We start from the raw sequence: 14,392 nt of genomic DNA on the forward strand, positions 1-14,392 counted from the left end.
CGCTTCTCGTGAAAAACTTACTGAACTTGCCCGTTGTGCAGAAGACGCATTTGTCTCGAAGGTCTTTCGGAACTGGAAAAAGGCTACAGAAAAATTCAGACAACACGAACGATCAAACGCGCATAGGCTTTGCTCTGAAAATCTGAAATGTCGCAGAAGTCAACCTGGTGTCCATGTGCAGCTGAGCAGCAAACTGCTAGAAGAGCAAAGATCTGCACGGTCAGCACTTCTGAAGATTATCACCTCACTGCAATATTTAGCCTGACAAGGTTTTGCTATTCGTGGGAAGCAATTTCAAAATGCTCTTACAGTTGCGGGCCAAGGATGATATAAACCTCAAGACATGGCTGTCAAGGAAGACGACGTTCACAAGTGGAGTAATTCAGAACGAAATTCTACAGTTGATGAGTCATGCCATCCTCAGAAATATCTGCAGTAATGTGAATGAAATGTCCACTCAGTTCGGACTCGTAACTGATGGAACACAAGATATTCAGGGAAATGAGCAGGAGTCGGTGTGTGTGCGCTATGTGACGGATTCCTTTGATGTTCAAGAAAATCTCATCGGCCTCTACCAAGTATCATCAACAGCAGAAGTATCACTTTGTAAGATGCTTCAGGATGTCCTAATTCGGTGTCAACTCCCTATTGAACACTTCAGAGCGCAGACTTACGATGGGGCAAGCAACATGTCTGGAAAGTACAAGGGCTGTCAAGCACAGCTAAAAAAAACTCCAACCGCTGGCCAATTATGTTCACTGTGGAGCTCATGTCACCCAAATCATTACATCCAAAGCCCTACATACTGCACCGTTCATAAGAGACCCCCTTGATTATGTCCAGGTACTCGGCAACATCTACAACAACTCTGGAAAATTCAAGCATCTGTACTTGAATATCCACGCTGACGATGCTGACACTCCTTGCCCTACACGCCTGAGGCCAATTTGCCTGACGCGTTGGTTAACTCGTTCTCCTGCCGTGAAATCGATATTGGATAACTATGAAGCGGCACTGGATGCCCTTCAACAAGCAAGTGATGACTTTGGTACGAACACGGCATCGCGAGCCAACGGTATTCGAAGCTGTCTCTCATCAGGAAAGTGTGTTCTCGGTCTGTTTGCATCATTGCCCATTCTCCAATCCCTTTAATACCTCAATAAGGCACTTCAGGGTTCACAAGTTACCGTCTCTGGTATGCTTACTGCTGCAAAGGTAACTGCACAGAATCTCCAATCTCTCCATACCGACCAGACGTTTAAGGAGGTTTTCGAAGCAGCACAACAGAAGCTCCAGCAGTGCCAACTAGATCCAGTGACCCTCCATCGTAAGGGCAAGCTTCCGAAGAGACTTGATGGAGGCACGCAGGAATACACTGCCAATTCTGCAGAGGAGGTATACAGAGTTGAAGTTTTCAAAGTCATCGACAACGCATCCGAGAACTTGAACGAGTACTTCACATCAACCGATCTCATGGCGTACAGGGACTAGGGTGAAATGCTCCTGTCTGGGTCATTCAAACCACAAATAGTCCACAAGTATCCCGAACTGTCGGATTCCCTAGAGCAAGAACTTGGCTTCTTTCGTAACCAGTTCAGTGGTTCATCTGTTGAGGATTACCGTAAGATATTTGTAGACATGGTGCCGGAAGTCCGTCGAATGTTCCCACAGGTAGAACGTTTGCTTAGGCTTCTATTGGTTTTGCCAGCAAGTTCATGCGAAGCTGAACGGCCATTCAGCGCACTCAGACGTATGAAGACTTGGTTACGTTCCACAATGACCAAAAAAACGCCTCAACCATCTCATGATCTGTCATGTTCACTGAGATCATCTGACTGCACTTGACCCCCAAGACATTGCTACAAAGTTTTTAACTGGATCGGCAGACAAGAGGGTTCATATTTTTGGCAAGTTTTAAGGTAAGTTGACCGTACTCGTGTAATATCAATTTGTATGTCAGTCTAGTTTAGTGAATCGGTTCAAGGGTCGTGAGAAGGAGGCTTGATAAACAATTCTTTCTAAATATATATGTATATATGTATTTTTTGATGACACTTGAAACTTTGAAATGTGTATGATTAATGTTTAATTAATTTCGCTCCGTCTGCTTACATTTGATAAAAAAGATGGTCGATAGATGGTCAGATTAATGTAAGGGATTTGTGTGATCAGAAGGCAGAGTGTCAACGAGCGTATAAAATCAAGAATTTGTAAGGTAGACTTGCTGTGTCCACGCCGGCTCGAAGTGGGCTTCGTGGTCTGGACATGCAATGTCCCCTCCACTTTTCAAAAGCAATCGATGCCCATGATCAGATTGCAAAATAAATTTAGGTGCAAGTGTATGCCATTGTGTGCTGTGCTCGTGCCAAGGTTGAACAAAATTGGACGATGCATCTCAGAGAAATGTTTGGGGACACATTTAAGTCACCAAATGGCCACTAGTCGGCCATCTCAGATCTGATCTCAAAACAAAATGACATGCTTATGAAAGCCATTATTCGATATCTGTGTGCCAAGTTTAAACAACATCGGTGACGCATGTCCGCGAAATGGTTGAGGACGTGTTCAACTTAAGTTTTTTTATTTTTAAAGAACTAAAATCCCCCCAGTCGGCCATCTTGGATCTGATGCCAAAAAAATGATATGCATATAGGTATGTCATCATGTGTTGTGTTTGTACTAAGTTCGAATAAAATCGGTCTATACATGTCCGAGATATGGATGCGGACGCACACATGCACGCACCCACGGACATGAAAATCGAGACCAAATCCATAAGCCCCCGCTTTGGACAAAGTCCAATGGGGGCTAATAATAGCAAATGAGAAGAAATCATCTGGTGGTGAAGTGAGTGAAGTGCACTTTGAGGGTTGTCATACCAAAGTTTTGATTGCTCAATCTAATTCACACTTAATGGAAAATGCTCCGTGGAGATGGATGCGTTTCTATCATGAAGCAAAAAAACATGTTGCAGGAGGCAGAAGCTGCAAAGCAAAGTGAATTTTTATTGAAAGCTACAGTGTGTACAACACATGGCACTTATCATGCTAAGGTTCTCCAAAGCCCCGGCAATGCTGCATCTGGTCTGCGCTGAGGGAAGTTGTCTTGACTGTCGATGTCAAAGCGGAACATTGAGTGCTATCAGGTGAGAGAAAGGACTTGGTGAAGCTGAGCTCTTGGGTCTTAGTAGCACCTCTTCTCATAAACCTTGGACAATCTGGAGGAAAACAAAATCACATTATGGCATTTCCTGATTTTTGATAATTGTATTTTACTATCCTCTTGAAAAATATGTTAGGTATGCCTCCATCGGCTCTTCATCAAATGCGTGTTTAACATTGAATGGTCGATTAAGATGACTAAAATCATCACAAAACACCATGCGTCCAACTTTCATGACAAATGTGGAATTATATTTTTCCTATACCTGCTCTCCTCTCCCTCGAGGAGCTTCCTGTATGTGGCTATTTCCACGTCCAGCGCCAGCTTGACATTCATGAGCTCCTGGTAGTCACGCACATGCCGAGCCATTTCTTGCCTCGACTGCTGGAGTTCCTTCTCCAGGCGGCCGATGGCCTCCTTCCCTTCACGCACTGAGATGGAGCCACGGTCTTCTGCCTCCTTTATGGCCTGCTCAATTTGAGTGTGCTGCAAAAGAGGGGAATCGTGACTTTAATGTTCCCGCCTGTTTCTCAACCATAGTATGAAGTGTAGCTGGAGGTTGACAAAGTATCAAGAAGAGTTGAGCATTTTTATCATTAATTTTATTTATTTATTTGCATTCCACATAATTTGTTAAATATTTTTGTAAGACCACTATTTCCTTCTTAATTTACCCCCCCCCCCTCCTCCTAACGTAATATGTAGGAGGTCCATGATGTGGAGTAAAAGCAGATCAATTCTCCACCAAAAGCATTACCTGCTTCTTTTGAACGTCCATTTCAGCCCGAATCCTCTGTATTTGCCGTGTGATTTCTGTAATTTCACTCTTACTGGCACGCATCTCCGCATTGTTTCGTTCTGTGGATTCATTCAGGCTGTCCACCTGCCAAGAAGAGTAAAGTGAAATGCAAAGTGCTCATACAAGTTACACTGCAAATCGAGCTTCAGCATTCTATGGAATACTAAATCTCAACCTGTACTTGAAGATGCAGCAATTATATGAAACTCCGTCTTTTCTTTTTTGAATTTAGATTTTGAAGGTAATCACAAATGTGATATTTTGTTATCACATGATGTAATATGAAACTCTCTTTTTCCACATACCTTTCCCTTAAACCAACATTCGACTTCTTGTCGACTCTTGGCTGCAATGGCCTCATACTGTGCCCGGACCTCAGCAATGAGGGTAGACAGGTCCGCATTTAGTCCCTGTGAAATGGTCACCTGCACCCCCGTGTCCTTGGTGCGGTCTTGAAGCTCACATATTTCCTGTAAGAGGATGTTTCATTTTCATGCATGTATATGATGCTAAATAAATCTCAAACAATGCAGGTAGATAATAATCTATCTTTGAAAAACACTCACAGTGTCGAAGACTTCTCTCAGGAAATTGATTTCATCAAGGAGTTGAGCCGCACGAGTCTCCAAGCCGATCTTCTCAAGGTATGCCGCATCGACATCCTACCAAACAGACACTTCATTTATGATCAAGTTACACTCTCGTACATATCATATGGGAGGGTCCATGGAAGGTTGAGATATTATATGGAAGGGAGTTCAGATCCCCTTCGTCGAAGCTACATACCTTCAAGTAAAAAAAAAAAAATGATGTGATATCATACTTCAACAACATACTTTCATTTATAACCTCCGCCATCGAAGATCGGAGGTTACTGTTTTCACCCCTGTCTGTTTGTTTGTTTGTGAACAGTATTACGGAAAAAACTCCTCGACGGATTTCGACGAAACTTGGTGGGGGGATAAGGTTTGGTCCAAGGATCATTAGATTTTGGACTTGGTCCAAAGTCCAATATGGCCGCTATGGTGGCCATTTTGAAAAAATATTTGATTTTTTTTGTTTGCATTTCTACATGTTTTAAGTGATTTCCAACCAAAAAAAAAAATTGTTCGAGAAAAAAAGTAAAAAAAAAAACAGAAAATTTTGCAACTTTTTCTTCAACAAAATTTCGAATTTTTTTTTGCATTTCTACATGTTATAAGTGATTTCCAACAAAAAAAAAAACATGCCAAAATTATAATTGCGGCTGATTTTGGAACTTCAGGTGGATATACCCACGTAAAATCAATGTCTGTCTCAAGGAATCTAGTTATGACGAATGAATTGAGTATGTAAAATTTAAAAGTAAAAGGGAAAGTTGCAAACTATAACTCTGTGAGCACTGTTGACGTCAAATTGAATGAATAGGATATCAGGTTCACTTGAGTGACCCAGCAGTATTGGCGGTGGAAGTTTTGCACTCTACCGAGTGCTCCCCCTCTAGTCTTTAACATGTTTTTCTCAGGGACTTGTAAAGAAGATGTCTAACATGAAGTTATTTGTATGGCCCTGTGGTGCTGGCAATTTATTTTTCAGCACAGTCATAAGACTTCCCCCAAACAGTATTTGTGAAATCCTGGATCAGCCTCTGTTCGTTAAGTGTGCACACCACCGGACTGTTTCCATACCTTCTTTGTTGCGACAAATTCGTTCTCAGCCTTCGTACGAAGATCATATTCCTTTTCATACCTGCAGGAAGAAAACAAGATTGTTTATATGGCACCATTTATTGTCCATAAAATTACAACGAAATGTATAATTGTTCAGTTATGTCACATGATCCATGTGTGCAAAGACATCATTTCTAAAGTTATCAGAAGAAAAATGTGACCCTCAGTAATGAAAAAAAACTCTTCTCTTCATCTCTATCTTCCTACTGCGATGCAGCATAAGCTCGAACGATAGCTCTCCCCCCACCCTCCCCCGATTTCCTATCTCGGGATAGATGTTGTGCTTCTTCCATATTAATTCCAGGTTCCATTAGAAATATTAGATTCCCTCTTTGTTTCTGTCTGTTTCTTGCTCTACCCACTGGACTTCGACTGTTCATCCTGCTTTCGTATATTCTTTTCATCACTCTTTTCTCATCCAATTTTTTTTTTTCAAAATGTCCAAACCATTCCAGTCTATACTTATGTATTTTCACACTCACTGGAATTTATTAAAGTCTCTCTTTCGTTAAAATAAAAATAAAAAAACATCCAATTTATAATGATTAGAGGTGTTTGTGCATCGCTAATTTTCTCAGAGATGGCCACAAGTGGATCTTCATCAAACTTTCAGAATTTCATCAGTGAGTGTCGGAGAGTGTTTTAGGCAAAAACAACTTTTGAAAATTTTGAAAAAAAAAGTTGTTTTTTATTTTGGATTTTTTTTTTTAATTGCTCCATAATGCCTAGGTCTTTGTAGCTTACGTGACTGGGAAAAATAAATGATCCCCAAACCCATTGCTTTGTGGTTTAAGGAAGTATTCTAGGCCCCCACAAAAAATAGATAAGGGTACCCTTAGGTAACATGAAAAATTTGGTGGATTAGGTTCAGTAGTTTTTTTTTCGTTTTTGAAGTATATATAAATAAACAAAGAAATATATAAATATACAAATTCACTTTTATGGTTATAGACAAGTTAGGTCACCTGATCAAGATCGGGTTATTTAGACTTCAGTATAACCTCAAGAAGATTTATGGTTAAAACTGCAGCAAAAATTAATGCGAGAGTGCACTGAGGCAATGTTGGGCCACATGGCCTAATTTCCTCATAAGTTGGTTCCCAATCCTTGCAGGGGATGGGTGGTGGAGGGCGGGGGGGCAGAGAGGGGTTATACCCATGATCTGACCCTTGGTACCCCAGCACATATGCAAAATTTGGTGGAAAGAAGTCCAACCGGGTTTTTTTCTCTATTTTTCAAACGTATACAGATATATACATACAAACTTCCAGGGGGGGGGGGGACGGATTTTCTTTCGTGTCCATGATGTTGTGGTACACCAAGCACGTATGCAAAATTTGATAGAGATTGCTTAAGCCATTTTTACCTCTGCACCTAAGGTGAATGAGGTTATGTTTTCACCCCTCTCTGTCTGTTTGTTTGTTTGTTTGTTTCTCTTACTTCACCATTGAGGGGGAGGGCCAAAAACGATATATAGCACGATATGTCAAAAAGTTGTGGACGAATTTGGACGAAACATGGTGGACAGGTTGGATGTGTGACGAGGAAGAATTGATTCAATTTTGGTGAAGATCCGAATCCGGATCCAGATGCGAGATTTATTTATTTTTAAAAGTGATTCTTCACCATTGAGAGATAGGGCCAAAAACTATACATATCATGATATTTAAAAATGTTTTTTTGCCGGATATGTTCTTGTGAGTGGTGGAGGTATACGCTCTACCGAGTGCCCTTCTAGTTTTTTGTAAAGTGATTCTTCACCATTGAAAGATCGGGCTAAACTGATACATAATCATGATATCTCAAAAAGTTGTGCACGGATTCGGATGAAACTTGGAGGACAGATTGGGTGTGTGACAAGGACAAATTGATTCGATGTTGGTGAAGATCTGAATCCACATCTGGATACGAGAATTATCTAGTTTTTGAAGTTATGCTTCACCACTACGAGATAGGGCCAAAACGATAGAGCATGATATTTCAAAAACGTATTGGATCCGATATGTTCTCATGAATCTCAGGCATTGTGGGGTGGAGGTATGCGGTCGACCGAGTATGCTTCTAGTTAAATATGATTCTCAAACGTACACACACATACATGCAGATAATTTCCTTCTGGGGTAGGTGGGTTATGTGCCCATGACCTGACTTTGGGTACCCCCAGCTCGTATGCAAAATTTGGGGTCAAGGGGTGTGGAATTGTATGGAATTCAAAGAAAAGGCTTCACACACAGTGATACACACAGTGAGACACACACACACACACACACGCACACCAGCGGGGCGTTCTTGCACACTACAGGCAACGACTGGTGCTTCCTAGTTGCACATATATTAAATACTGTATCAGCTGTATATATTTGAAAAAGTGTGTTGTGGTTGCATTCTGTCTGCAAGCAGCTAAATTATTCAAGTAAATCAAGAATAAGTGATTACAATGAGCTCTTTATTTAAAAGTTTACAGCTTTTGTAATTTTTAACATAAATACGCTAAAATGAATAAAATAAAAGGTCGAAGGGGTGCATGTTAGCATTGCCTAGCAACCATTTCCATTGTGAGCTCCATTGTCTTGGGTCATGTGACCCGCTGCGAGTCAAGCGATTCCACACTGACTAACATTTATTTGAGGATATTTTTGTTGACGGAAATTTTGCGATAGTTTTGTGTTTTTTCTTGGGATATTGACTTTGAGTTACAGGAGTATGCAGAATTTCAGCTTTCTAGCACATCTAGAAAGTACTAAACATTTACATCAGTGAGTGAATGAGTGGTTAGGAAGATCTTTATACATTAACATAAAGCAAATCAATAATTAGTAATTAGAATGATCTTTATTTAAAAGTCTACATGTTGTTGTTCGTCTTTTGGCTGCTCCCGTTAGGGGTCGCCACAGCGGATCATCCGTTATGATCCGCATACTGATTTGGCACAGGTTTTACGCCGGATGCCCTTCCTGACGCAACCCTGGTCGCCTCTTACGACACAGGGATTAGGATTGGGTTTCGCCATAATTCCGGGCTGCCCTACACCATCTCATAGCGCGGCCCAGCGCAGAGCTCTCGTCCTCAAGCGATCCTCTAACCCAAGCCTCCGAGTAGCTGGATTACAGGCGCACGCCACTATTCCCGGTGATTTAAAAGTCTACATCGATCGTAATTTTTCATGTAAATATGGAAAAAGTTCTAAAATAAGAGGTGGAAGAGGCACATGTTAGCATTGCCTTGTAACCAGTTTGAATGTAAACTCCATTGTCTTGGGTCACGTGACCTGCAGCCAGCAGAGCAAGTCTGCACCAGCCCACTTTCATTTGCGGATATTTTCCTTTTTGGAAATTTTCCGACTGTTTTGTGATTTTTTTCCCCTTGAATATTGGCTCTTTTTTCCACTGCAGTGATAGGGGTCTGATCTCGACTTAATGTCTTGAAGGGTTTGACCAGTTCACTCCGGAGAGGAGTTTCCGATCCACACTGACGAGGGCCAACAAGTCAGAAACACATGTCCATGGATGTTCTTTCCCTGGCATGGACTGATCTATAAACTTGAGCTTTAAATTATCTTCCCGGTATTGGCTGCAGTACAATCCTACAGAGGTGTATGGAGCTGGAGCTCTACGAAGCTCAAACCTAATAGATGGAGCCTATGCAACTGTTTAGCTAGAAGAGCCTTGAAAATAAACACACACACAATAAGTATATGTGGAAAAATTACACACGCAGACCAGGGAATGCAAACCCAGACCCTCCACTGAACCAGACCAGTGCTCTGCCATCTGAACTATCTGGACAACCCAATGGCTGAGCACGCAATTCCTCCACATAGAGAAATGCTACTCTCTTTTTCCCACTGCTTCTGGGACATTGCCAACCATAGGAGCAGTGATGGCCTGTCCATGAGAGGGTCTATACATCCCAAAAGTTTTAGGGAACATATATATATATATATATATTTCTATATCTATATATATATATATATATATATATATATATATATATATATATATATATATATATATATATATATATATATACACACAACAAAAGAAACACAATGACACGAGATCTGACATGACACTGACATCAAGTTTGGGGGTCCGATTTGTGTGAGTGTGTAAAAAAACCAAAAACATTATTTATCCACCAATAGCCAGTATAGAAACCTAAAAGGCTCCAAAAGTCACCAGGTTGGTGAAACAGTAGGAAATAATAATAATGATAATGATAACTCGAAGGGCACTCGGTAGAACGCATACGTCTGCTCCATAATGCCTGATCCATGAGAACATATCTGGCCCAATACAGTACTATATCGTTTTTGAGCCCGATCTCTCAATGGTATGCCTGGTGTTGGCTTAATGGTTAGGGTGGTGAGTTTTGGATCCTGGGGTCCTGAGCTCAAATCCCACTCAGTTGTTGAATTAATACCAGGTGGGGTTCACTCGACCTGTCATCCTTCTGAGGTTGGCAAAACGAGTGCCTATGTGCTGGTATACTGTGTCGGAGTGACGACCCGTCCAGCATTGTGTATATATATATATATATATATATATATATATATATATATTTGGATACTGTATATATGTATACATGTATGTATGCATGTATATGTAACTGGAAACACATCAATTTCAGAATTAATGTTAAATGTACATGCAATGTACCGCTGTACTGCTACCTTAGTTGTTAAGACTCACTTGACTTTAAGTTCATCAACCACTGCCAGCATCTGCTGCAACTCAGATTCCAGCTTTGGTTTGTCTCCAGTTATACAGTCCAGCTTCTTGCGCAAAGTGCGAATGAAAGCCTCGAACATGGCACCGACGTTGGTGTCTGAGCCACTTGTCTGAAAGTGATTGTCCTGTGCCTGTAGAATCTTGTTTTGCTGCTCAAGAATACGAACCTGTCAAATTTGAGTCAATATTTATAACACCATACAATCTGTAATTATAATACAATCTGCATTGAGATTCGACTTTAAAATAATGTGAAATATCGGTTTCAGGGAAGGAAACAAAGTAAAAATCCTGAAAGTTTTCAGGAAGTGTCAGAACCAGAAGTGAAAACAAGGACATGTTTGATGTACCGAATAACGAATTTTCAAAACCAAATGTTGACAGAGGTATGCCAACCACTGTGAGAATAAAAAAATATAAAACAAGACAAAGTGATGTTTCGGGAACTATTCCTTCTCAAAAGCAACAGAGAGAAGATATCTTACCCTCTCGATGAAGGATGCAAAACGATCATTGAGCACTTTGAGAGCATCCTTCTCTTGGTTCCGCAATGCCTGGGCATTCTTGTCAATCTCAACGAAAGGGACATTGCATGTCGGGTCCAACGTGACTTTGGGGATGGACACTGTTGGTGCAGCACAGGGCTGTGGAAAGTTGAGACGACAGGATGTGGCGGCTGGTGGGCGAATGTTGCAGCTTCTGGTCGACATGGTGGTTTAATTGGAGATGCTCGGAAATAAGTCAACCTCAAAGGGTTCCTTGGAAAGAAACAATGTACTCTCTCTTGCATGTCAAGCTCTTTTTATATTCTGTCGACGAATGAGCAAAGTTTATGCCATGCCCATGTGAAATTGCTCAATCACTTCTTACTGGAGAAAATTCTTCCCTGTATAGATAATAAGAACACAATCAATCCACAGTTTTTCGAACTTTAACTAGAAAAAAAAAACTAGCAATTAAGTATCAAAACAAGGGTTTTCAACAAATCTCATGCCTTCGTCGAGTGACTCAACAGGGCTTTATCAATTTTAATGGAGCACAATTCGACTTTGTCAAGACAGGTAAGATGAAAATCACACGCGAATCACTCTGTAGTCATCGAAAAGTATCGTTTAAAGAGGTCTTGATTCACCTAATTAAAAGTGTCATCATTCCCTCTGAAGTTCGTTTCGTATAATCACTCTGAAGTCATTGAAAAACAAACTTTCATTTGCATACACAACAAAAATCGTGTGCTGTTGGCTGTTGTCTCCATATGCAGGTTTACGAAAGTGGAACAGAGTCCTCCCAGGTCTCGAAGTATCCACCTCGGTTTCAGTAAGGGCAGTCACGAATCATGGACCAAGGTGTCAAGTGTTTTGCTCCGAGGGCTATTTTCATTTTCGACACTGAGCTCCAGACAGCTTCCAACTGCAGTTCCTTTGTAGTAATGTTCCCAGAGATGGTTTTTCAGATCTCTGCAAGGTTCTTGTTCATCATTCCCCGTTGATCCTTCTCTCACTGCTACAATTTCGGATATCTTCAACTTCCAGGGTCTTTTCACTTCTTTTTGGGATGTTGGTATTTGGTCATTTTTGGGATCGTGCCTGCGTGCGTGCGAGCTGGTGCCCGAAGGTGCATTCCAAACTCCAGCATGTATATATATATATATATATATATATATATATATATATATATATATATATATATATATATATATATATATATATATATATATATATATATATATATATATATATATATATATATATACAGGGTGACACAGAATTAAAGGACTAGATAGTTTTAATATGTTGTAACTTTTGTCTCAGTAGTAACTAGAACGGCACTCGGTAGAGCAGATATCTCCGCCGCGTAATTCCTGATCCACAAGAACATATCAGGGCCATTACATTTTTGAAATATCATGCTGTGCAGTACTATATCGTTTTTGACCCTATTTCCCAATAATGGTGAAGAATCACTTTTAAAATTATCAGATCCGGATGCCGATTTGGATATTCACCAAAATCGAAACATTTATTTCTCGTCACACACCCAACCTGTCCACAAATTTCATCCAAATCCGTCCACAACTTTTTGAGATATCGTGCTGTATATCGTTTTTGGCCCAATCTCTCAATGGTGAAGAATCACATAAAAATTCTAGGAGTCGGATCCGGATTCAGATCTTCACCAAAATCGAATCAGTTCATCCTTGTCACACACCGAACCTGTCCACAAATTTCATCCGGATCCGTCAACAACTTTTTGAGATATTCTGCACACAAACAAACAGACAGACAAACAAACAAGCAGACCATCAAACAAACAACAGACAGAAAGGGGTGAAAACATAACCTCCTTCACCTTCGGTGGCAGAGGTAATCAGCGTTTTTTTTTAATTGAAAAGTTTTTCTGTAATTTGTGTTTAAATTCAAAGTTGATTATTATTTTATGCACAATATTAAGCCAGTTTTATGTCATTCTGGTGTCAAATTAAAAAGTTACATCATAATAAAAATATCGAGTCCTTTCTATTTCATCGTGTGTGTGTGTGTGTGTGTGTGTGTGTGTGTGTGTGTGTACATATATATATATATATATATATATATATATATATATATATATATATATATATATATATATATATATATAGTTATCTCCATATGCGGGTTTCAGAAGGTATAACAGAGTCCTCCCAGGTCTCGAAGTATCCACTTTCGTGTGTGTGTTATTTGTTATATATATATATATATATATATATATATATATATATATATATATATATATATATATATATATATATATATATATATATATATGTATAAGATTGGGGTGGTTCGGATGACACATTTTTAGAGAATAAGAAGGCACTTACAACCAAAAGTAAAAACTAGTTCGACTCCACTAATTTGAGCAAATAAACAAGAGCAGACCCGGTCTCAGGCGACGTTTCACCAGCTTCATAGCCAAGATGTCCCGCTTTGATGCAACCCCGCTTTGATCGGACACCTGCTCCTGACCGATGACGTTTTTTTTATTATTACTAGTCATTATTCAATTTAATTTAGAAAGGGATTAAAATAAATTAAATTGAAATCAAATGGAAGACCATATAGGTACAGTCCTGCGTTAGAGTAATCAGAAGGAACCCCAAAAAGCAAAGATGAAGTCATCAGGAAGAACCTGGACAGGATTCACATTCCAGCTGCTTCTCCTCGACCCTCAAATCCATCCAGACACAGCAAAGTGAGCCTTATTAAAAAAAAAAAAATCAAAAAATCAAATAATTCTGGCTACCAGACCATGCATCCGATCAAGTTGAAATTTAAATCCTGTATCCCCCATCACTTCTAGATCATAAATGTGAAGTTTCCTGTCGATTGATGAAGCAATTTCAGAGAAAACCTTATTTAATATATTTTCTCAATCCAATATGGCTGCCAAACAATGTGACCTTTCAATTATTCCTTAACAAATTTATACACCCATGGCTTGGGGAACATTTCTTTGAAGTTTCCCCTCGATCTGTCCAGCCATTCCGGAGAAGAATTTTATGGGTTTTTGGGTAAATCCAAAATGGTTGCCAAACCATGTGACCTATGACATCATATGTGTGAACCTTTTTTCCTGATGGATTTGCCTCGATCTGGTCAGCCACTTCAGAGAAGAAGATTTTGAAGGTTTAAAAAAAAATAAACGATACGGTTGCCGAATCATGTGACCGATAACGTCATCAATTTTCTTTTCTGTGGACCATTTTATCCATAGATGACCCTCAAAATTTTTCATACTGAACAGATGAAGCGTTCTACACATGCACCTATGATGTCATAAAAATTAAAGTAATTCCCTATGATGAGTACTTGTTATGTGCCAAGTTTAAATTTTTTTCCTTGCTGCGGTTTCAGAGATACAGAGGTTCAAAGTTTTTCCGTTTTTCCTGACATGGTTGCCAGACCACGTGACATATGACGTCATAATGTAATTATACCATTCTCATTGAGTAG

The 14,392-nt window shown here is 39.9% G+C and overlaps 1 protein-coding gene across 1 annotated transcript; it reads right to left on the minus strand.

Annotated features, from left to right (window-relative positions):
- Positions 1-2,985: 2,985 nt before the first annotated feature.
- LOC147031709 (keratin, type II cytoskeletal 8-like) lies at positions 2,986-11,207 on the minus strand. Its single transcript, XM_085852540.1, has 8 exons — positions 10,886-11,207; positions 10,362-10,567; positions 5,629-5,689; positions 4,528-4,623; positions 4,267-4,431; positions 3,920-4,045; positions 3,428-3,648; positions 2,986-3,217 (listed from the first exon to the last, which is right to left on the minus strand). The coding sequence occupies exons 1-8, from the start codon at positions 11,108-11,110 to the stop codon at positions 3,184-3,186; spliced, it is 1,134 nt and encodes a 377-aa protein (XP_085708666.1). The 5' UTR covers positions 11,111-11,207; the 3' UTR covers positions 2,986-3,183.
- Between the last annotated feature and the right edge of the window lie 3,185 nt (positions 11,208-14,392).

The sequence above is a fragment of the Eptatretus burgeri genome, chromosome 2 (genome assembly GCF_056783735.1).
Source record: "Eptatretus burgeri isolate ZD-2024b chromosome 2, Ebu_testis_v1, whole genome shotgun sequence".
NCBI classification, from domain to species: domain Eukaryota; kingdom Metazoa; phylum Chordata; class Myxini; order Myxiniformes; family Myxinidae; genus Eptatretus; species Eptatretus burgeri.

Coding starts and splice junctions, on each gene's coding strand:
- LOC147031709 (XM_085852540.1), bottom strand. CDS start 11,110: ATGTCGACCAGAAGCTGCAACATTCGCCCACCAGCCGCCACATCCTGT. Junction 4,046..4,266: donor AATGTTGGTTTAAGGGAAAG/GTATGTGGAAAA, acceptor TCTTCTTGGCAG/GTGGACAGCCTGAATGAATC. Junction 3,218..3,427: donor CTCGAGGGAGAGGAGAGCAG/GTATAGGAAAAA, acceptor GTTTTCCTCCAG/ATTGTCCAAGGTTTATGAGA.